This window comes from Oryzias latipes, chromosome 5 (genome assembly GCF_053564925.1).
Source record: "Oryzias latipes strain Hd-rR chromosome 5, Olatipes_Hd-rR_3.1".
NCBI lineage: Eukaryota > Metazoa > Chordata > Actinopteri > Beloniformes > Adrianichthyidae > Oryzias > Oryzias latipes.
Genome location: NC_136241.1, coordinates 5,501,518 through 5,526,217, shown reverse-complemented (window position 1 = coordinate 5,526,217; position 24,700 = coordinate 5,501,518). Strand labels below are relative to the sequence as shown.

General features: G+C 43.3%; 1 protein-coding gene across 5 annotated transcripts; it reads right to left on the bottom strand.

The window, feature by feature from the left end:
• Positions 1 to 1,536: 1,536 nt before the first annotated feature.
• On the bottom strand, positions 1,537 to 24,501 carry stat2 (signal transducer and activator of transcription 2). 5 transcript variants are annotated; one of them, XM_023954737.2, is made up of 24 exons: positions 24,118 to 24,501; positions 23,808 to 23,942; positions 22,639 to 22,783; positions 21,777 to 21,872; positions 20,239 to 20,331; positions 20,079 to 20,157; positions 19,873 to 19,955; positions 19,631 to 19,782; positions 19,392 to 19,550; positions 19,207 to 19,296; positions 17,726 to 17,785; positions 17,590 to 17,610; positions 17,409 to 17,502; positions 17,190 to 17,237; positions 16,372 to 16,455; positions 16,113 to 16,211; positions 7,481 to 7,616; positions 6,088 to 6,140; positions 4,675 to 4,760; positions 3,691 to 3,827; positions 3,417 to 3,605; positions 3,237 to 3,291; positions 2,999 to 3,081; positions 1,537 to 2,168 (listed from the first exon to the last, which is right to left on the bottom strand). In XM_023954737.2, the coding sequence occupies exons 2-24, from the start codon at positions 23,936 to 23,938 to the stop codon at positions 1,942 to 1,944; spliced, it is 2,400 nt and encodes a 799-aa protein (XP_023810505.1). In that variant the 5' UTR covers positions 23,939 to 23,942; positions 24,118 to 24,501; the 3' UTR covers positions 1,537 to 1,941. The 5 variants fall into 5 exon arrangements, with proteins under 5 accessions (XP_023810505.1, XP_023810507.1, XP_023810506.1 ...); XM_023954739.2 differs by having other exon boundaries at positions 19,873 to 19,952; positions 24,118 to 24,498; XM_023954738.2 differs by having other exon boundaries at positions 23,808 to 23,969; positions 24,118 to 24,260.
• Between the last annotated feature and the right edge of the window lie 199 nt (positions 24,502 to 24,700).

The following is a 24,700-nucleotide window of genomic DNA, read 5'->3' as shown; positions in this document are numbered from 1 at the left end:
ATGATCTTTTGATTCATCACTTGTAACAATAAAGCCCTTTAGTTACTCTTCCAAACTTGATCTTTCCATTGCTTTTTTGCAAGCACGGACATTACAGCATCCTGTGACGCAACAGGAAATGTCTTACACAGTGGAATATTGGCACATTTTTTAGGCGCTAATGCAAACGTGTTATAGTTGTCAGACAAGTGAGCTTACTCTGAAATAGTTTAAAATACACAACACAATGTTTTAACAGTAGATGTTGTGTGTTTTTGTTGTTGAAGGGTTGAGAGCATCGTCTGTTTTGTACGTTTTTAATGCGATGGTCTTTTTTTCTCTTGGTTTTAAGTTTGAAAGGAGTATTTATTTTGTGCTTTGTGTTACCGACACAAATAGAGCTTCAAATTGCAAAGAGGGAACGAGAGGCCAAACATCTTGAGCAGGAAATTAATTTAAAAACAACAACAAACTCAAAACAGAAATTAAAGGGTCCAAATAAAACACTCAGTAGCTACACCATTCTTGTTGATCACCTCAAAAATCTGTCATGGCATCCTTGATGTCACTGTTTTTTTTATACGTTTTTCTTTTTTACTAAGTGGTGAAGATGGCTTCATGAGGTGCATCCACTATCTGGAACTGATGTCCATTTTTTGTAAGCTTCCCTTATCAGCCATTCCCAGATGTTCTCAATAAGATTTAAATCAGGAGAACATGCAGGATGGTCCAACAGGGAGGTTCTTCTCCTGAAATAAGTCCTCTGTCAGGCCGGCGTTGACCTGCAGCACTGTCCTGTTGAAAAACCCGGTCACCATCACACAGACGAAGGCCTTCCGTCCTGCAACATCTCCATTTTAACTGCTGTAGTTTGACGCCCTCACACAACCTAAGGCTCCATTGTTTCATCAAAGCAAAACACAGCCCAGACCATGATAGCTCCTTTTCCAGGTGGGATCTCTTTGCCATGGCAGTATGTAGGAAGCCATCACAACCATCAAGGTGACATTTTTTCTTATCAGAGAACTTTCTTCTACTTTTAAGCGCCCCATGTTTGGTGAACCAGGCAATTTGTGGAGTTGATGAAGCCTTTGAAGATGCTTTGTGGTTTCTAAAAGTCCTTCTCTTGCAGATGCCATTTGATCATTACTGGGCAACAGTCAGGATCAGTGACGGCTCAAGGTCCTAGTCTAGGGGGACAACCCTTTGGATCCTCCGGCTCAGTGCCAGTGAAAACATTTTCGGGTCAGCCTCTTGACTTTTTGGTTCTGTAACTCTTATGATGCTTCTGCAGCTCACCAATCCTGCCACATTCAGAGAAATTGAACTTTTTTGCCAGCAAGAGGCCTCGACAGGACATTCGCTTAGGAGTGTCTTAAAGGTTCTTGACAGAGTCTGAAGGTGGTGTGAAGAGTAGATGTTCTTTGCTCTGTGAAGGATGTCAGTTCTCTGAGAAGAGTGGCGAGCATGAACAGCGGTCTACGACCTCGTGACAGCCTGCGGTCGTGTCACACCTCATGGCTAGTTACAAATGTAAAACCTTGTGTGACACTAAACTTAGAGAAAAATAAGACTTTTATTTTTATTTCAGCAAGAGGGTTAATGGAAGAGCAAACAATGTGATTAAAAAATTTGCCAACAAAGATAGCTAGAAACATCACAAAACTACAATAACTTAAAATCAGATGTTGGGGTATTTAGGTGCTTTATACATCGTTTCCTCTCCAGTTATTTTCTGAGAATCATTCATTTGTTAGAAGACACCAAAATGCTATATTAGAGTGGAAGAGTCCAGCTCATTCAATCACCACCAGACCAGGAATCTATGAACTCTGAGTTACTACAAGAGAATTACGAACAAATGATAATGCTTATGTTTGATTGTCAACCAACATGACATAGTTTTTACCATGATTACCTGTAGAAATATTGGAGTGAAACACAGCGCTGTGTATAAACATTTCAAAGGTAAATGCCTCCACAGGCTTGGATGGGCATACTGATAAATGAGGAGAGGTTTAAATCAGGCAGCGCCGAGTCGGATGGCAGGAAGTCGGCGCTGAAGTTGTTGGGGTTGTTGAGGTACTGCAGTAACTCATCAGTCTGGGGTTCGGCAGAGCTGCTCAGCATGGGGTCAGGTGAATACGTTTCCAGCGTGGACTCTAGAGGCTCTGGATAATCAACTTGATCTGAGAACAGAGAGGAGGAAAACAGGAAGTTATGTCAGTGACCATGGTTGACACATTTATTTATGACTCATGAGAGACGTGAGAATGACAGAAATAGGATGTGCCACAAAGCACTAAACAGAGAAATAACCCAGCGCTGGTGTACGGATGTACAAGCTACAAAGACATCCATTCACACATTCCACCAAAAACTTGATTTGATCTCAGAAATGAACATATGTGCAGTTAATTTACGGATCAACATCTGGATTTAATGATTCTGAATAAAGCTTCAACCTTCAGTGATGTTGAAACTACAGTATAATCGTCTTTCATTGGAATGACTACTTATCCAATAGAATTTTAGTTTTGTTTTCATTCATATATATTCATTTGGATTTTAAAGGAAGAATAGAAAATTAAAAAAGAAGAAAATATTTGTTAGTACCCAAAGGCTTTAAATCAGGGCAGCCCAATCCTGGTTCTGGAGATCCACCACCCTGACCATCTTCCAGTCCTCCCTTTCTCTCTGGGTCGATCAGCTGACTCAGGAGTTTTCCACTTCCTATTGACCAATGTGACTCCATGAGGGAGGACTTGAAAACGGGCAGGGTGGAAGATCTTGGGGACCAGGACTGAGCAGCGGTGCACTGAGTGCATGCAGCAACATGCAGGCAGCCAGCGTCAGCCATCCTCCCAATTCAGCAGTTTCAACCAAACAGGCAACCGAAGCTATGCAGCACCGAGTTTAAACCCCACAAATCCAGAGCCTTTTGCTATCAGAACAGGATCATTGAGTTTGTTTGACACGGTTTCAGCTGGATTGGACAGCAAGGAGAGCCAAGACTCACCAGCCCCCTCTCCATACAGGCCGGTCTGTGGCTCCGGGCCTGCGCCTTGTTCCATGTCAGAGGACCTAGCCTCCAGGGCGTTCCTACACGACCAATGACAAACAGCCATTACAACCGGTTGCCCTCAACATTAAAAGGGTGGGGCTAAACTACTTTTTCCTGATGTTCTTTTTGTTGTTTTCAAATGTAAGGGATCTCTTTTTGTTCACACAGACACACAATACACACACAAACTTACTCCTTTGAAACAAACATCAACTTGGTTTTGATGTACTTTATGTAGGGACTGTCATCTAAAGGAAACAGAAAAAAAGAAAAACATGTATTGAGTTTCTCTGCAAAAAAAGAAGGAAAAGGTTTTGTGCTTTTACAATTCCATTTCAAAAAGGGCCAATCATTTAGCACAGGTTTTAGTCACCTCCAGTCTTTTCTGTGTAGAACTTCCCAAAAGCATCGTCTTTTGGAATGTTGGGATACAGGTACAGCAGAGGATTTTCTGGAACGTTTTCAGCCTCTAAGATCTGGAAATTCCTTATGATTTCATGAAAGGGAATCTGGGAGAGGTCAACTTTGGTGAAAGGCTGGACTGTCTTTATTTTAGGATTCCCTAAAATGAAGAAGGTTATGTGCATTAAAAGGACAGGTTCCAACAGAAATCAGTCACTTCATGTCATGACAAAAGGACATTTTACCAGTAGAGCCGATTTCCACCCAGGAGAAGGTGATTCCTCCAATGACACTTTCACTGAAGCGCAACAGGAACGTGCCCCTCTGCTTCTTCTTCAGAAGAGACTTCTCTTTGCTCTTGTTCACAAAACCCATGATGAGTCTGGTTTTACATAAAAACTGTTTATTTTTCAGATCCCAGAGACTCAAGACACTTTTGTTACACCATTTTCTTTCATTTTTAGCTAAAAGCTTCGGGCTTATCAACTTTTTCCGATTATAACAAACGTCTACACGGGCCACACTTTCGGTCTGAATAAATCATTTGGAAATGCGCAGAACTCTCTTAATTACCGGAAGAGGAAATGAGTTCCACTGTAAACAAACCACTTGCATGCATGTGGCAGCTCTGTAATATACGAGATGATCTTCTAAACGTGCTTTTCTTGTTCTTATGGTTATTATGAGGCACCTGTTCACTGTTCACTCGTCATTTTTACTTTTATTATCAACAAACGGCATAACTCACCAATCTATCGAAAGAAATTTTCATCCGAACGAGCCTGAACGGGTCAGACTATTCCTAACGGCGTGTTAAAATGACGCATTTTTCTTCCGATCAGGCTTTCCTTCCCATTACTTTTGTCCATGTTAACACAGCTAAGGACTTTAATCTACCTATTTCTAATATAAATAAGACTTGTCTATGTGGAACATGTTTTGTCCTGACTCTCCAACATGACACAATGACTCTATTAAATATTAAATTTGTCAAAAAAAGTTTGATTAAGTGTTTTAAAAGAAGTGGGAGGAAGTGAACTTATGTAATCACACACCCTTATGTAAATGCTAGGTTTATTACTTTACATCCAATTCGACCTTATTTAGAAGTCCATTTGTTCAAAGCAACAGGAATGGGAAACATTGAAAAATGCAGAGACTTAATGGTTATTTGTCTACACAGATTCTTGCTTTGTGTGAGATTTAGGCACATGATTAAATGGACTCACCCTTCCCTCCACAGATCTTCCAGGTACATTTTCACCATCACCAAGATCCCATCAAACCACACCCAGAATGATTCAGGTGTGTTCTCCTGTTAAAGAAAAAAAAGAAATCAAAGAAATCAAACATAATTCTTAAGTAGCGGTAAATAAAAGAATGCACAATGATGAAAGAAGTTCAACAAAGCTTGCAAAGATTATAACAAAGCAAAGGTTGCAACAGCATGAATTATGGATGCTTCCATTAGACATTCAATAATATTTAAAGAACACATACATTATTACCAGTAATACATTATTACACTCGCTCAGGGGTCGGCACCCTGCAGCTCCGGAGCCGCATCTTTAGCAAAAGAACTATCATGTTCTAAGATTTTAACACGGTCGGAATGAGCGAGCGGGCAGGGGTAAGGGAGCAGCGTGAACGCGTGGAGGGGCCGTGTCTGAAGGTGTGAACGCCGACCAGAGTCTATTATGGGATGGAAAGTTCTTCTAAAAAATCAGGACATGTTGAATGAGAAGTGTATAAAAGCCTCATCCTGCAGAACCTCTCCGGGTCGTCCGTCGACCAGCTTTTGTATTTTTGTGAGCAGGTCGGAACCAGGAGCGGGTCTGAACCAGGAGCGGATCTGAACCAGGAGCGGGTCGGAACCAGGAGTGAACCATGAGCGGGTCTGAACCAGGAGCGGCTCAGAATCAGGCGAGCTGCTCGTCTCTGGAGCGGTTAAATATTAGGATTAAAAAAAATCCAAACTATCATCCCGCATCACCGCCACGACTCCCGCCGGCGTGTGATCCAAACAAATTTCCAACCCAGGTAGGATAAGGATGGAGAATTTAGAGAAAATGGAAATTCCTGAAGAAAACGGTCTATTTAATGGCGCCTGGGTAGATTTGTTTGCCTTCAACAAGTTTAAGAGTATGATTGATATACAATGAAGAATTGGCAAACAACAAAATCTCAAATGTGGCGAGACATCCCAGAATAAACACACAGCTTTTGCCCAAAAACAAGAGTCTGTTTGTTGACAAATATCTATGGGAGAAGCAGATTAACTGCTGGTTAATGACCACAAATTTGTTAGATCTGATGACTCTCTGGAAAAGGTTCTCATCTGAACCCATGAAATGACAGAGGATACAAATAAAAATGAACATCACTTCAGGAACTTTAAAAACAAGTGAAATGCTGCCGTTCACTGGAAACACCGGGTTTTCCAAAGGCTGTTGTGGCTCCCTGTGTTTGAATTTCTGTGGGAAACTGATCCAAATGGCTCTTTGAGTGGTAAAGGCTGCCGACCCCTGCACCAACTCAAACTAAGATGAATCTTAAAAAAATAAACAATTTTCATTTATATTAAAGCAGTGTTGTTCTTGTTGCAGTAAGTAAGAAGACATTTGTTAGAGTTCCACTCTTACCTTACTAAATTTTGACCAAGTTACATTGCAGGTGTCATAGTTTTCTTGTTTTCCTTAAAAGAACAAAAACAAAAGATAAATTAAATGAATTAGGGATCAAATGAATTAAAATTCAAAATGAATTTATCCCTTTGGAGATTAATAAAGTTTTTCTCTATTTATCTTTTTTCGGTATCTTTTCTGTACAAAAAACGAAAGCAAAAAAAATTACTAACAAAATTAATATATTGGTTTTACATAACAATAAATAAAGTTGACCTATGTAGGTGTTCTCTTTTATAAAATAAGAAAAACTTTGGATAATTAACGCTGGCCTGAAAAAAAACATTTGAACTTGCACGTTTTTTTTCTTGTAGACGCCATTATTCCAGTCGGTGATGCCGTTTTAAGTTAGTTAACAGATTAGATGTGTTACTGTGGCATACACTATCTTTGTGTAACTATGTCAACACACAGCATTCGACTTATCCACTTGTCTTTTCCCTTCACGGATGCTGACAACAAAGCCGAAGTGTTCCCACACAGGAGAGCGTAAGGAGATGGGGGGGGGGTCCTCATCTCTGGCCTCACGTCTGCATTAGCCATATGTTGACATGCTTACTGTCGGTCACCCAATAGCGTCTGGGAAGAAACTCAAGGCTAACATTACTTCCGCCTCTGTGCAAAGTTAATACAGTGGCGACCTGGGGGTTAGGCCCGCCCATAGACACTACGACTCATGGGAAGTGTGAAACTTCTGTCTGTCCTTCACCATCACTGAGAGAGCTATGAAGAGAAGTGAGGTTCATGTTGTTACGCTGTTCGTGTGTGTTCATAATATTGTTGGAAAGGAGATGGAACAATCTAATTCTCTGTCTACTCTCTCTCTGAGACAGTTTGAGGGCGTGTGGAATACGGGGCAAGGACAGTCTTAGCAGCTAGTTAACTGGCAGCTCGGCTCTCATTTCCCCGCTATGAGTGACAAAGCAGCTGAGTCGTTACAATGCACATGCGGGGGGGGCGTACCGTCCCTAAATGGTACAGAAGTGAACCGAACCGAAATACCGTACTGAAACGGTTCGGTTCAACTACATGTATCATTACAATCCTAGAAAATATAATACACTTATTGATCCAGCATGCTGCCACTGGGAATTATCATGAATTCAAGAAATGCAACAGAATCTATCCTGGTGAAGTAGTCACAGGTGTGCAGTTTAGTGTCAAGTTTACCTCTATGTGGCAGATGTCAGTGCTAAGCATCTACAAAATTAATCAAATAACAACATCACTCACTGAAGTATATTGTTGTGGCATTTCAGGATATGACTATGTTAATGAAAAACTACCTAAATTATTAAAAACAATCGTGCTGTAAAGAAAAATTGCCCAAAAGCACGACTGAAACCGTTACCAAAAAGCCTGTGTGCGATCATTTCCAGCTGAGCGCCGTCCAGACCGCGCTTGGTGGCCGAAAGAAACTGCCAGCTCAACATTTCTGCAAACTGTGGCCACGGGGCAGCAGGAGTGTTGGCAAAGAACATCACATCCTACAGGAAGAAAAAAGAAAAAGCAGGAATGGGTACAAAATCCTTTAAGCCAGGTGTACAGGTGCAGTGGGTTTTTGGGTTGTCTGGCCCCCTGAAGGGTCATAGACAGGAGCAGTGCAGGTGTGTCTTTCAGTTCACTTGAGGCTCGTGAGGCCCGTCATTAAAATAGAATGTACCGTTTTTGTGCGTGTGCTAAGTGTGTCTGTAGAGAGTCCACCGTCCATTAGTGTGTCAGAAGTTCTGACTTCTTACTGTGTACATGGTGCATGTCTACACAATGCTTGTGGGATGTCCACACACACTGATTTCTAACAGTCAGACAGCACACAAGGAGTCCACACTTAACACCGTCAGCAGCACTAACCGGCTCACTGCGCGCTAGTGTACCAGTGCCAGAGTGTACAGCAGGGGTCTCAAACTCGCGGCCCGCAGGCTATCTGCGGCCCCCAAGATTATATTTTGCGGTCCCCGCCTTAATATGAAGGTTTAATGTTACTGCAGCCCGCCAGTTTGTATGAATGACACTTTTTCATTGTCGTGCGCGAAGCTGACCAACCAATCACAGTGGGGTATATGACTCTTGGGGGCGGGACAATGACAGGGCTTGAAAGCAGGAAACCTGATCAAACTGGATTCATCAAAGGCAGACGCTCGGATGATAATGTCCGCAGACTCGTTAACATAATAGACTTTGCCACCATCAAAAACCAGGAAATGACTATACTATCACTGGATGCTGAAAAAGCCTTTGATAGAGTAAACTGGAAGTTCCTCATTGCTGCCCTCCATAAGTTTGGGTTTGGAGAATCATTCATCAATTGGATCAAAATATTATATCACAACCCCAATGCATCAGTTAGAACTAATAAACAGACTTCCAACAGGTTTTTTCTTGGAAGAGGAACTAGACAGGGTTGCCCACTCTCCCCCTCTCTTTTTGCAATATTTATCGAGCCTCTAGCTGCAGCAATAAGACAGAATGAGAGTATTAAAGGAATTAAAACCAAACACAGCCATCATAAAATTAGTCTCTATGCAGATGACATATTACTGTTTTTAAGTAATATACATTCTGTAAATGAAACGGCAACAATCATTAATGAATTCTCTTCTATATCAGACTATTCCATTAATTGGAATAAATCTGTTTTATTACCACTGAACAGTAATGCGGAGCAAGGACTCACAATACCAGTCAAATCAGGCAATATAAAATATCTAGGTATTTATTTTTCCCCCAAAATTTCAGAACTGGTGCAGCTAAACTACACCCCATTACTGAAAAACATACAGGACGATGTAACACACTGGACCAACCTGCCTTTGTCCCTTATGGGCAAGGTAGCCACGGTAAAAATGAAAATCTTACCCAAAGTTAATTATCTCTTCTCAATGATTCCCACACAACCGCCATTAAAATGGTTCAAAACATTAGACTCATCCATATCAAGCTTTCTATGGAACAATAAACCTGCAAGAATTAGTCTAAAAACTTTAAAATCTGCAAAAAGCTGTGGAGGATTAGAATTACCTAACTTCCAAAATTACTTTCTTGCAAATAGATTACAATATATCTTAAAATGGTTAAAAAATAATCCAGAAACTAACTCATGGTTAGACTTGGAACAGGCGTTATGTGGAAAGATCAACCTGTCAAATCTTCCATTTATTAGTCAAATAGTTAAAAAACAGGATTGTTTCAAAAGTATTAATATAAATGCCACTTTAACAGCCTGGTGGGAATTTCTCAAAATATCAAAATCATCAATTCAACCGTGCAAAATGACACCCATCTGGAACAACCCAGACATCCTCATAAACAAAAAAATTATCCACTTCCCAGCTTGGCAAGCAGGGGGCATAAAACAACTAGAGCACATAATTATTGATAGAAGATTCATAACTCCCCAGGAACTTCAAGACAAACATGGAATATATAACTTCTTGGAATATCAGCAACTTAAATCAATTATTACTAAAAAGTTTAAATACAGAGACAACGATTTAAAGCTACCAGATGTAGTTACCACTCTGATCAATTTCTCAATGAATAAAACTCTCTCCAAAATATACAAACTTTTATGCAATTTAGATAACAATATTTCACTTCCGACAACAAAATGGGATGCGGATTTGAGCATCAGCACAGATGAAAGTTTTTGGTCAGAACTTTGTCTAAACACCTTTAAAATGACAAAAAGTCCAAATCTGCAGCTAATCCATTTCAAAACTCTTCACAGAATTTACTACACTGGACAGAGGATGTTCAAGATGGGTCTCAGTAACTCAGACATTTGTCAGCACTGTGACAGTAATCTACCCGACAATTACATGCATGCACTATGGTTCTGCACGCCTGTCCAGGCTCTCTGGCGGCAGGTATGTGCCGATCTATCAGTCTGGCTTAAGGTTTCAATCACAGCTTCACCGTCACTTTGTGTGCTTGGTGACATGAGTGCCATCGATGTAGAAGGAGGATTAGGCTCTATCATTTTCATAACTCTTTGCATTGCTAAAAAAAACTATTTTAATAAATTGGAAAAGCTAAAAAAAATATAAATATAAGTCAACACAGAAATCTGCTGCTTGATCATATCAGCTTGGAAAAAATGTCAGCCCAAAGTTCAAGTAACTTCGAAAGAATTCGGTCTCTCTGGTCTCCCATAGCTAACTCCGTGACTTAGGGGGTGGGGGGGGCCTGGTCGTCGCTGCTCCTTGCCCTTCTGCCGTGGGCCGGGGTGGGGGTCCAGGCCTCCGGTGCCTGGCGGGGGTTGTTGGGGGCTCCGTTGGTCGGGGGATCGGGTCCGGCGCCTGGGTGGGGCGGGCTGGGGCGCTGCGTGGTCCTTTGGGCTTGGGTGTGGGGGTGCGTGGTGGGGGGGTGGGGTGGTGGTCTGGCCTGGCTTGGGGGGGTGGTCCCTTTGCCTGTGCTGGGGGGGGGTTGGCGGGGGGCGCTGCTCGGGGGGGGGGGGGGGCCAGCGGCGCTGGATGGGCTTCCCATCTACGCCTGGGGCTGGGATCGGCCCTTCCCTGGCTCTGGGGCGGGACGGGACAACCCTCTTGGGGCCCCCGGTCGCTCTGGGTGTCCTCCGCTTCGGCTGCGGGGTCTGGGGGGGGTGGGGTGGGGGGTCTTGTCGGCCCTGACCTGTGGGGGGGCATTCTGGGGGAGGGGGGGGGGTCCACTATTGGTACGGGGCAGGGGGGGTTGACGGGTCGGGGTCTCCGCTGAGGCCATCGGCGGTTTCCCCGGCCGGTTGGCTGCCTCGGTCCCGTCGAGGCCTGACCAGAGCTCTTCTAGGGCCGGCGTTTGGGGGTGGGGGCCTGGGCTTGCTCCGGGGGGGGCCGGCGCTTTCTGGCTCCTCTCTCTCTGTGTGGGGGGGGTGGTGCTGGGCCTGGGGTGTCGGCGCCTCCGGGGGTGGGGCCCCTGGGCTGGGTGGGCCTGGCCCCCTTGCTGGGGGGGGGGGCGGGGGACAGCTGTTTGACCACCGGGGGACAGTCTATCAGCTGTCCCCAACTTACCCCCTTCCTCATATAACCTCATAATAGGGTGAGGGGGTGGGGGGCTTAGCCTGCGATGAGCCTTGGGGGGGGTTTACTAGGCAGTGGCCCCCCTCCTATGGTTGCCGTATGGAGTGGGCCCCCCCTCTTTCGGTTTTATTTGCACCTTAGACATGTAGGGCCCTTGGTAGGGGGGGTGCTTGGACATCACTGCCAGCAAGCAGCGGATGTCCTCCTAGCACCCTACCCGCCAATTTTAACCGCACCTTAGACATTTAGGGCCCCTTGGTGGGGAGGGTGAGGGGACGTCACTGTGAGTAATCAGGAGATGTCCCCTTAATCCCCTACCCGCCAATTTTAACTGCACCCCCCTTAGTACACACACCCCTCCCCCCTCAATATATACATCCCAACATAAACACACACACATGCACACACACACCATCTCAAACACACATACACGCACACACATTTTGCAAGGAAAGTGGGACCTGGGTCCATCTGTCCCCTGCCTCTTCCCTGGTGGGGGGTACGGGCCCCCCTTTGCAACGGCGGCCGTGTCCCCGGGGTGCCGGCTTCCTGGGCCCGGCGGTGCTCTCTCCGCGCGGTGGGGGAGTTCACATTACATCTGAGCCGGGGCTGTCTGGTCCCTGGGGGGTGGGTTCTGGTCCTTGCTCCTGAGTGCTGGGCCCCGCCAAATTTCCAACTGTGGCCGAGCCTGGTCGGGGCATATTTATAACACCCCTTGTGGGCCCTCTTTTTTTCCCCGGGGTTCCCCCCTCCTGGGCGGGGGCGGCGGGCCCCCTGCCTCGCTCCTCCCTGGACCAACCGTTGGCCGGGCGGATGGCTGCCTGGAGTGCGGAGCGGGTCTCCCTTGGGGGGTCCTGGCTCGTACCTGGGGTTGGGGCGGGGGGATGCCCGGAACTCCTGGGTGGTGGTGGGGTGCTCGTTTGGGGCTGTGGGCGTCCTTCTCCGGTGGGGCTCTGCGTTGGGTTCTCCCGGCGCGGCGGGGGGGCTGCTCTCCTGGTTGGGCTGGGGCGGCGCTCTCTTTCCCTCCGTGCTTCCCTGGCCTCTGGCTCTGGGGGCCTTGCGGCGGCCCTGCTGGCCCTGGCCTGGGTGGCGGGCTTGGTCGCCCGGGCGGCGGTTGTTCCCTGCCGGTTCCCGTGTGGCGTTGGGGGGATTCCGGCTGCCGCTGCTGCTGCGGTGGGGGTCTTGGGGTGGGGATGGCTGGGCACTCTCCCTCCTTCTTTTCACGTTCCACCATCCATTTTAGAAGAACATAAAACCTCACCTGAGCACTGGTGTTAGCTCACCTTTGCACTAATAGCTTGCATGACTGAATGACTGAAATATTTCACACTAGTTGGTTTTAAGGCATAAGTATGCGTGTGTGAACACTATCTGTTTTGTGTACATGTCGACAGGTGGACATTTTTGCAGCTAGCAGGTGTGTTTATAACATTTGAGTGTGTGTGTGGACGGGCCCCGCCCTTTTTGTACTGCATTTGAACCTTACCATAATGATTAACAACCAGTAAACTTGTTGCTGTATGCTGCTTCATGGTCTTATCCCCCTTCCCCTCCTATTATCACCCCTACCCCCCCCTCTCTCTAGCGTCCCTCTCTCTTCTTCCCCTCTTTCCTTTTCCGTCCGGTCCAACACCAAAGATTTTCAGACATGATTGAAATTAATAAAGTTTGGCCTCAATTACAAAAGGGGTTTATTCAGACATACCTTTGGTTTGTCAGAAGATTAATAACCCCTGTTGTTAAAGCAAAATATGTCCAACACAAGAGGCCCTCAGCTCTCGTCTGTCTGCCCAGCTGTTGGACAGGACAAGTTAAAAAAAAAAAAAAAAAAAAAGGGAAACCTGACAGCCCCCTCCCCGGACCACATTAAGGAGTTCCTTACTTTCCTTTAGAACGTATTTATTCGCTCGTAATTTTCTAAATACATGCAGTCCGTGCTGAACTTTTCTCTGGGCCGCACAGACCCGGAGGAAGGTTTAGGTTTTGATTACAGTTACGGCGGCGCATCAAACGGTTATGCACGGCCGTTACGGCAGCTCATCGCTCCCGCGGGAGTCGGGTCAGCTGAGGAGAATAAATGTCCCACACCTACATGCGTGACAGCTAACGGGGCTTGAACTTTAAACACGCTCGAGCAAAAACAACATTAGTTTTAGACACACTGAAAATACGTGGGGAAAATGCAACGATAGACGTGCTTGAGATGAACCGGCACCTCGCCTGGATCGTTGGGGAGACCAGAAGGGGGGGTTGTGAGATGAGGGTGAATCTGCAGCAAGACTGAAGGAGAACAGGAAATTGGAGTTGTCCTTAACATTCAATTTAGTTTTAATATTCTTCTCCCCCCTAGAGTGATCTGTGCTATTATATATTTTACGATTATTTTAATGTTTTGTGATGTATGTAGCCTTTTTTAATGAATTGGTATTTTAAATTATTTTAATTAATCACTCCACTACAAAAACAATCAGGACACATGTCCCATAATGCATTGTTTTGTAGTCTGCAGGGCAGCTTTCAGTCAGTTCAGTTTTCAGCTGTGTCCGGGTAGGTTTGCCCCTTGCTCCCACCCCTTTCTCGCGATATTTTTGTTTTGATTGACAGGTGATGTTGGAGCAAAAACAAAAATATATTTCACACACCAGGTGATCTGCGCAGCGTTGCGTCCATCTGGGTGATCTCAAACACGCTTATTGTGCATCTTGGCTGCACCTATTTGGTGTCACAAAGATACATTTCCATCCGTTTTCTTTACTTATTTGTACTATTATGACAGCGATGCTGCTGTCAGTTTACCTTCTTGTTGCATCTTCAAAAGTGCAGAATAAAATGTGACACTGAATATGAAACAGCACATTGTAATTTCTGCATCTATTATTAAAGTATTTATTAGTAATACCAACCAGGAGAGCAGCCCCCCCGCCGCGTATTAGTAATACAGTGGAAATTGGTAGATTTGGTTAGCATGTTGATTTACGGCATGCGCCCCTAAACTTTCTGGTGGTGCCCCTAAAATTTTCAGTTAGGGGTCACTGTGCTCCTAGTGAAAAAAGTTAGTCTGGAGCCCTGCTTGTGTGCATCTTATGTGCGTTTACTTGCTGTTAGATGAATTCTGAAATATTCAGATCTTGCAATTGTAAAACTGAGGAATCAGTGCCTCACCAGCCCTCAACCTCACTGCAAATCCCTGCACTGATTACCTGGGACCCTGTGACTACGAAATGAAAAGTGCATATCAAATAAGAGCTCTGGGGCCTCATTTATAAAACTTTGCGTAGGATTTGCGTCAGAAGTGGCGTACGGATGAAACATAGGACGTGCGTACGCACAGAAATATTCAGATTTATAAAACCGTGCGCACGCACATCCTACGCATCTTTCCCTTAATAAATCACAACCGATTCTAAATGCAGCGCAGCTTTTGCGGCTTCATGACACGCCCATAGTTTCCCATAAATAGTCCGTTAAACGCCCACAAATGAATATTCATTGATTGCGAAACCATGCCAAACACGGAGAGGAAATCAAAAAAACGTAACTTCACTCAATGTGAAGTAGAAGTTATCGTTGGCGAGGTGGAAAAGAGGAGAAAAGTGTTGTTTGGAGGGCACAGTGTGGGCATTACCAATGCCAAAAAGGCACGTGGTAGACGCCGTAAATGCTGTAGCTTCACAACCTCGGACCGTGGCCCTCGGAGGCCGGTCCGAGGGGCTGGGGGGGGGACCGGAGCGCCAGATGCACCGGGTGACGCATGGTTCCTCCGAGTGCTCCTCTGTAACGCCGGGCCCAAAAGCCCTCAGAGGTCCAACAGGACGGCTCGAGGAAGTCGGAACCGGCTCATAAGCCACTCGTCCTCGTTTGCCAGCACGTCTTCTTACTGTCTAAAGATGCGTTCACTCCGAATTCTTCCATTTGCCACATCTTCTAAGAGCACAAGATCAGCCATTGTGCGTCATTACGCATTGTGATGGGGCATTTTATTATCATCCATTTAATTGCATCTGACAAGCTACAGATTTCGGTAATAATCGACGTGGAAGTTGGAAATTGATCAGCGCAAATGTAATTTCTTGTTGCTTTCTGAATGGTTGAGACATACGCCATACATTGTTTTATCTAAAATAAAAACAAACTAAAGGCATATGCATGAATACCATAATTCCATAGCTTATGAAGAAATGTTTTAATATGAAAACAACTTTCCCCAGTGGACAATTAGTGCGTCTGTCCGTCCGCACCTCTATCTGCTCCGCCAGACGGACACATTGACGGGAATATCAGTTTTGTACATTATTTCGTTGTGTTAACTATATTATTTATGAGGATGAATTGCACAACATGCCAATATTGCAGAACATATTTCACTTTTCTTTTTCCAAATAAGTGTTCATTTGAATTTCTGTTGTGATTTTCGTTTGATCTTTTTTGTTTGTTTCACTGCTGATCGATCAAACGGGTGTTCGTGTAGGCTGTTAATTGTAAGACTTGCTTTGTGAAGTCTTCATGTTATTTATGAGAGGCAGTATTGTCATTTTCACTTTCACGTGTTTCTTCCATCTGCCGACGGCGTCGCCGTTTCTCATTTCACCCGTTTTTGTGCGAACGCCTGGGTCAGAGCTTGCGTGAAGGACCGCACATTTTCCCGTCAAGTTTGCTTTTTATAAATCTCAACTATTGCGTAGAGAGTGGCGTACGCCTTCTTTTGTGCGTACGCAACGTTTAGAAATGAGGCCCCTGGTCTTAAGAGGTTAAGTGTTTACTAGGTCCTGTCACTCGCAGCATGTAGAAGAAAACGTGTGTGATAGTTTTCTCTCCACGGGCTCGTCGAGCAGTCGCAGACTTTGGCGTTTCGTGTGTTTCCATGCTCTGTACAGGTTTGCCCATTTTCGGTCCTCAGACAGCCCGTATCCACCCGTAAGGGCAATAATGTCTAAGGCTGATGTGTGAATGGCTGGGAAGACTGTCATGTACCTTGTGGTCCTGGCTAAGCATGTTGCACCAGAGGATGGATGCCCAGGCGCTCTGCTGTTGGCTGGAGTTGGAGATTATCACCACAGGCAGGGAGCAGGTCTGCATACACGATGTTTGGTCACAACAGACACAACGGTCACAGTCTCATCATTGAAACAGTAAACATATTAATATATATATATATATACACACATACATGTGATATTTACACCAGACAATAAAGCAAATGTTAAATTCAAATGGGAAAAATTGAGGTCACCTGTAACTGGACTGAAAAGCCTTTCAGTTCAAACAGTGTGTCGAAGTAAATCAGGTGCAGCTCCTCCGTAACACTCAGTGAAATCTGCATGAAATTCACATTCAGCAGAACAAATGGACAAACTCATAACTTCTTCTCTAAGTTCATGTCACACAGCCACTACGTACGGTACATTACAGTAAGTGCATTTTCCACGCATGAAATGTCGGTCCTTTCGTGATACATGCGTGACATCTGTAATTCATACGCCTTCGTCGTTCGTTGATGGGTTTCAGCCGACGGTTCTTCACGTGAATTCGGTCTTGAGCTGTTCAAAATGTTTTGTCGATTGAGAATAAGGCACTGTGCGCGTTATTTTACGTAGTTTATACGCAATTATTACATAAATCTTACACAATTGTGTGTGATTTTTGCAACATGCATACGCAAATTTGTGGCTTTCCACGAGCATTCCATGCATGTCTAACAGACATTGCATGAACCACCGATGTTTAACTTTTACAGCGCACATATCAGGTTCAAATGACGTAATTGACGCACAGATCACGAATGAATTGAATATAAACAGCGCAATAATCACGCACAGTCCATGTTCTACGTTGATTTGCGTGATCTTTACGTGGTTTATTCATACTTCTTCTGTGGTTTTCACGTGGATCCTTAGTGATGCATCTGTGACAATGTCACGTAAAGACCACAACGTTTCTCACTTTCCACGTATGACCAATTTTCTTACGTGCAATATGCCCAACATGTAGGTAGTGGCTGTGTGACAGGACATAGAACACAAAGAGAACATCACATCATCTGGAACTCACATCACTAACTCCTTTGCCTCCACTTGCAGATTTCTGCTCCCTCAAGGACTACGAACAACAACAAGCCGAGTTACCAAAACACATCTGAATGTTCAGTGGGTGAAAAGATTCATTCTTTGTTTCATTTGTTTTAAAATTCTATTCAAATGTATTATTATTTATTTCTATTTTTAAGGAGTTATTATTTCTTTTTCATCATTTCAGTTCATGATTACTGACCAGATGTCTAAAGTCTGCCACCATTCCACCACTATGGCTCTCAGCCATGTTCAGTGCTTTAGTTCTGGTTCCCAGGACGTTAAAACGTCGGTATCTACAAAAAAAGAAAAAAAGGGACAAAGAGTGACTCAGTGCAGCTCCCGTGGAAACACTGATAATATTTAAGATGGAGGAAACTCACCCTTTAATCTGAGGAACCTCCCTAAAGGTAAGGTAGAAAACCACAAGGAGAATTAACATTGCTTAGAATTGTTTCAAATAAGTAAAAACGTTAAAGGGAGGAACAAACAGATCGAGAGAAGAAGGAAAAATCTCACCTGTCCATGGATACGGCCACTGTCATGGAGTGGTTCAGCTCAGGAAACTTGACCAGAATTCTGACACAAAAAAAGAAAACTGAAACTAAAAAACTGAGGCCAAAGTCATGAAAAACACCATAAACAATAAACAATAACCTTCTTTTATTAAATACTAATAGAACTTTACTTCAGAGTTCTGCTTTGGCCTTTGACATTTTAGTAAAGCATAGTTACATTGAATCAAGGAACAAGATTGTGCTCCTATAGTTTATCTACACTCAAGACTAACTTTAAGAGTCTTTACTCACGTTCATTTGAACTTAACAATAAGACAAAGACTGTAAACCAGGGGTGGGAAAACTACGGCTACATGTTAAACATTATGTCTGGCCCGCCAAACAAGAATAAATTGTCCTGAAAATCCTAAATAATTGTTCCTTTTTCTCTGGTGTATCCACAGATGGTGCACGACAAATCCATTTTCCTGAATTTGTGTTGTGTTGGAAGATTTCTTGTTCTGCTGATGTTCATGTATGTTTTCCAAGCTGAACGGTCATCTCTCCGATCGTTCCAGCACCACATAAACGCAGCATGTCTGTAAGTTTGCATTTTTCCCTGAGGGACATGAACCCAACAAAGAAGCAGAGAAGTTGGAAAATACTTTGGAAAATAGTGATTTTGAAATACGAGTTTCTGAAAAAAGCCATAGAATTATAATAATATTCCACATAATTAAATTAATATTTTAAAATGCTGTTTTAAAATAATGAAGAGGGTTTTAAAGCAAAATGAAATATATTTAATAATATAATGGCTAATTTAAAATCTTTGTGCTGGTTTTTCACATTTTATGATGTTTTTATATCTTTATGAGCGATTTAATCGGTTGATTGTGTGATTGCACAAGGTCATATTAATTTAATTATGAACAGTTTGGGACTCCATATGTGTTTACAGTCTGTTGGAATTATTAATCCCCCTCTCTAAAGCACCTGCTGTGTGGTGACGCTGACATGCAAACCCTGCGACATACATCATTTCACAATAGAGGCCTGTGTCATAGCGGTCATCCATTGATAAGATAGTTGGTCTGATGACGCCGGTGCACAGTTTAGTTCAATTCAGTTTTGTTTTATTTGTATGGCCCAACATTACAACAGTAGTCGTCTCAGTGGGATTCATAGCGGTAATTGTATAAGGCGACACAGCGACAGCTGTTTTACAGCAAGTATGACCACAAACGTGAAGCCAGGTGCTCAGTCTGAATCTGTGTTATGAAAGAAAAGCAGAAGAAGGTTGAAGTTCTCCTCCGCCTTCAGGCAGCCTTTCACCTTTTGGTCCAACTTTACAGCCAACACATCATGGGCCATAAATGTAAAGAAGACTATTTCTGCTGACTCTTATCAGTCAAAGGGAAGCATTATGTGCCATAAAAATGAACAAACAAAGTATATGGTTTATTGATTATCTATTAATTGAGATAAACAAACAAGTCTGACCTTGTCTTGGCAGAGAACTGGACATTTGTGCGCAGAACCAAAGGGCCTTTTCCTTGAGGCATGGAAGGCTGAGTCTCCACAACAAATGAACTTTAGATTGCAAAAAAGAAAATGGTGAGTACCTGTCAAAAATAACTGCTGCAAAACCAATAGAATTTAGGTAACTTTGTATTAAAAGCTCAGACCTTTTGAGTAATGTTTGTAGGAGGGAGTTTGTTCTGGTCTGCAGTGCAGGTTTCTGGGCTTTCACTGGGTCATTTTCATACGTCATTTTCCCTACAAGCTCATCCAGCTTTTTCAAGAACTCCAGCATCTGGAAAAGGCACACGGCCACACCGGTGAACCTAAAAAAAACAAAAAGATATATCAGATCAAATGATTTCATTCACCGGCAAACAGGTTCATGTGGAGCTGCTAAGCAGACCATTTCTCCATCTGATCCAAGCAAACGTTGTCTGAAGCGCCAATACAGGATTTCTGCTGCCTCCTCTTCCAGTCAATGAGCTCCTTATCCACCAAACGGTGAATCAGACCCTCAACTCGATCCAGAAGCTTATTCATATCCATCAGTATGCTCTAGGAAATGGCAGTGGAAAGAGGAAAAAGGGCTGTGAAAAACCTTCAATACAGTGACTCAGTTATGATCTGAGATGGGAAGCTGAATACCTTTCTACACTCGTTGAGTTTATTGACAAGCATCTGAAGAGTTTTAAACTGCTCCTTTTTCAGGGCCTCGTCTGCTGTGGCTGCTTCACAGTTTCCACAGTGAGTTTCCATGGAAGACAGAGCAAAACATAAAGACGGCATGCAGATGTGACTCAGAGCACTGTCAGCAGACATGAAAAACCCTCAGAAATCTTTAAAGCGCTCACCTTCCAGCATGTGGGTTTGGTATTTAAAATCAAACTCATCTTGCTGCTCTTCCAGGCATATGACTGCATGTTCCATGCACTACAGCCCAAGACAGGGAAACAGAGTGTAACCAAAAAAGGTTTGAACTGCCAAAGAATGGGGAAACAGCAAAGTGTGCACCTGTACTTCATTCTTCAGACTTGACATTTTACACTCAAGGTCTTGCTGGCAGCTTATCTCCATGCTTTCCTGAGTAACTGTCAAGCGCTGGACCTAGAACAAGACAGACGTTCAGTGTGAACAGGACCAATTCTTCTCCCAGATAAAACTCTGTTGAAAAGAGTGTAGGAGGGTGAAAAGGTGGCAATTAAACCACACAGGCAATGCATGAAGATAAACCTTGAATGTTCATTTAATTTATTGTTGATATTAGTAACATTTATTCTAATAGAAAATGAGAAAATATAGGATTTTTGAGCAAGAGAAATCATGTGAAATAAATAACGTTATAAAGTATATTGCATTGTTTTTGATTTGATTTGATTTGATTTGAAATTGTTTATTTTAAGCAATCACAGAATAAAGCACAAACAATATAATAAGCATTCATTCAAAGACGTATCAAACTTAGGATTATTAGACATTAAATCAAAGATTGCTTGTAACGGAGTGGAAGGAAGAGAACTTCTATAATCCCACCGCTGTTCTACCGTAACCATTTTATTACACGATTGATCATTATCATAACTTTTCATCTGTCATCAATGCCTTACCAACACTTTCAGGTCATTACGTATGTTTAAGTATCAATAAATCACATGACAATGATGAACTACTTCATACTTATGTAGAGTAGTTATAACTATTTTGTTTAATAACATACCACATACAGATCAGTTATCTAGAATATATTCAGATTCATTTCATTAGAAAAATCATGTTTATGATTAAGAAAAAATAACACTATCAGAAAATAAACATAACAAATCATGACTTTTTGGATCAAGTGAATTAATATAATTAGTGAACTAATATAATATAATTGTGCATTGAATCTACTGTTATGCAGCAAACATTGACTGTTTATGAGAATTTGAGCAATAAACAGCTGTTTTTCAGTTAATCTATTAGCAGAAAAACCATCCTTGCTCTGATACCTTTTTCAGTATGTTCTTGAAAGTCCTCTTTTAAAAAAAAAAAAAAAAGATTTTTATCTTTATTGCAAGTTATTCGTGTTATAAACTGGCCAATCAGATGCCTTAATAAAAGCATGTGGGGCCTGCTGGCCCCCACCTCCAGCATGCAAAACGTTTGATTGACACATTCTCCTGAGCTTTTAAGTAGTAGAGGTGTGGACTTCTGACAAGATCACTCCCGCTTGGCCAGAGTGGTTGCCATAGAAACGATGACTCATTGATTCTGACCAATCTCTGTTCATTGACTACTTCTGGTTCCAATGTGGCGAAGTCCGCATCAGGAAAAAGTGGTGAATGAATTGACTTCAATTCATTTTCTATGGGTGACACTCAGCCGCACTCAGTCCAGTTCTCAGCTACAGTCACTGACAGCAGCAGCAGGTGAAAGCTGAACATTACATGTGTTTTTTTGCAGAACGGGTTTAGCTTTCCATACATATGTTAAATCACATACAGTAGAGTATTGTTTTTTTGTGTAGGTGTTGTGCAAGACATTACAGCTGATTAACACGTTCCCCAAACCTGTTCATCCAAAGTCACATCCTTAAGAATTTCCTTTTCCTTTTCCAGATACCAGTGGATGGTGCTCGCCAATTTACAGGGATCATCTTGGTGCATCTGTCAGACACAAGGTACAGGGGGATTTCACGTTTATATCGGTGAATCACAACAAGAGGGGCTGGATTATTAAACAAATATGCAAAGACAGTCAGATATTGATCTTGCTATGCAAACAGAAAAAAGATTCAATTTTTTTTAGATAAATGCAAACCACTATTCAGAAAGTATATCATTAGCTGCGGTTACATGGACAAAAGTAATCTGAATAAACGCCTGACCAGAATGTAAATGCGTCATGTAAACACGGCATTCGGAATACTCTGACCCGATCAGACTCGTTCGGATCAAAATTTCCTTCTGATCGAGATAGGTGGGTTACGTCGATTGTTGATCCGACCGTGGTGCATCTAAACAATTATTCAAAGTGTGGGTCCCTACTGCTCTGGCTTTTACGCCATGCGTAGACGGTGTGCGCTTCGGGGGAGGCTACGGACCGCAGTCCGTCCGGCTGCTCTGCGTCCGGACTCAGGAGGACCGCGTCTCCGAGCAGAGGAGCGATCAATAATAATCACAGCAATAATGAAAGCACATGTTATGTCGCAGCTTTGTTCGTTTACCACAAAACTCACTATTTGTTCTTCTATGGCCGTTTCCGGTATTTTAGATGTCAGAATGATTTATTCCAGTCGAAATTGTGGCATTGGTAAACGTTTGTTATAATCGGATGAAGTTTCTCTGGGCCCATGTACACAGTTCAATTCTGATCCGGTCTTTGATCCGATCAAAGACATGTCAACGCAGCTAATCGGTCTGCTTTACGCACCTGAAACTTGTGCTTGTAACGCCTGATGTTGTGCTGCTGTAAGAACAACTCCTCCTGGACAAAGCGGCTGTGTTGGATATCCAGATTCTCCAGGAGCACCTGCAACAGCACACTCGCCAAGGCGTGGTCCTGGGTCGCTCTTTGCCTGGGAAGCACACAAACAAACAGGAAACAAACAGATCATAGTTTATTTTTCTCAAACAAAACCAATAGCCATACATCAGAAGAATGCAAAGAGATGGAACAAAAAAAGTACAATACAGTGATCCCTTGCTATATCACGGTTTACTTTTCACGGTTTCGCTACTTCACGGATTTGGATTGTGCATTGTGTTCTGCATTCTGATTGGCTAAAAAGTCACTCAGCGAGTAGCTCAAGAATGGGACCCTTTGATGAGCCGTTCATTACAGTTCTCCAACATAATCGATGGTGGCATGTCGGTGTAAGAGGGTCTTTAGCAAAGAAGAAAAAAGAGCGACAACAACTGCCTATCACTATGTTCCTCTCCCGAACAAACACACCTGCAGCTGCACCGCGGGCTTCAGAAGGAAAAAACGCTGCAGAGGATGCAGCGGCTCAGTATGAAGAGCAGTGAAAAAGAAGACCGGTGTCACTATCTGTCCCACTGTACTTTTTTATTTTTTTCATAATCATTTTAAATTTTCCTCCGTTTAATCCACTCGGGTCGCGGTGGGCGGGGCTTATCTCCGCAATTTAAAGCCTTCTGTTCTTATCGATGATTGAAATTATTATTTGACAGCACACCACAGAAGTTATTTGTTGAAAAAACGTTTCTAAAGTACTTTTATTTGTTAAAAAAACAATTGATTTAGCCTGTTAAATGGTTTGTTCTTTCTTTTCAATGTATAATAGTGAATTTCATTGTATAATAATTGTAAAAAAATAAAGGTTTCTACTTCACGGGTTTTGCTTATCACGGGTTCTATTTGGAACGTAACCCCCGCGAAAAACAAGGGATCACTGTAGATGAGAAATAAAACTACGATTACAAGGCACATTTGAGTAAATCCCAACATGATGGATAATGGGGAAGGTTTGGAGTATTACTAGATTAATTTATGTGTTTTTTATCTTTGAATTTTTGAGAGGTTAACAGTTTCTTCCTGGACTGATCTTAAGGCGGTGTGGAGTGACTGAGAGGACTCACCAGTCCTGCTTCTCTATCCAAGCTGACAGGTGGTGTCTGACATCCATAGGTAGGAAGTCCCTGTCGTACAGATCATCCAGCTGCAGTCTGTAGCTGGCAGGCAGCTTCAGCAGACTCTCCCACTGCGCCATGATCCTACAACCGCCGGGTCACAGGTCACAGCTTTAGGAACAACAATTTACAAAAAAAACCGACATGTATGATTATGTTGTTGTTGTTGTTGTTTTCGCTGATTCCCAGCCTAATATCAATCTTCGATTTCCTTATCGATTGCTTTAAATTAATCAACATTCAGAGCTGATTTACTCACCCTCGCTGTGTGACTGGAAGCTAAACTAGCACAGGTGCATAGTTTGATCCCAGCATGTGAGAAATGTCGCCGCCGCTCTTTAGTTTAACGTTGCTGAAACAAGACACTGTACCACAGCAGCCAAGCGTCTCTGTTATTTCCCTTCGCATTTTCTCGCAGCTCTCTCTCCCATTGGACAGTCACGATCCCGCCTTTTTCGGTTCTTGACTCAGAACGCGGACGCCATTGTGGCTCCGACAGAACGGCTGCTGGTTCAGTCCGAGGGGCCAAAATGGCCGACCGAGCCGCGCAGTTTCTTCTTCCGCTCCACACTGAATGCTAATTGGTCGAAAGCTTCCCAGCAGCCCTCGCACGATTGGTGGATGTGATTGTCAGATGAGTGGCGAAGGGCGTGGTCAACAAAATAGAAACTTAAAGCCCCGTTCCCATTCAAGTTTCCTGGAAATGACGTCGTGAAAGTGGCGAACAACAAGTGGAGCACGTGACGGACTAAACAGAATCAAAACGGGCAGTTTCCATAGTTTCCCCTCGAGAATCAAGTTCACATCAATTTATATTCAGTCAATTCAAATGACTTTTTAAC

Coding starts and splice junctions, on each gene's coding strand:
- stat2 (XM_023954737.2), bottom strand. CDS start 23,938: ATGGCGCAGTGGGAGAGTCTGCTGAAGCTGCCTGCCAGCTACAGACTG. Junction 17,611..17,725: donor GTGGCCGTATCCATGGACAG/GTGAGATTTTTC, acceptor CCTTACCTTTAG/GGAGGTTCCTCAGATTAAAG. Junction 3,082..3,236: donor TTGATGTTTGTTTCAAAGGA/GTAAGTTTGTGT, acceptor TTGGTCGTGTAG/GAACGCCCTGGAGGCTAGGT.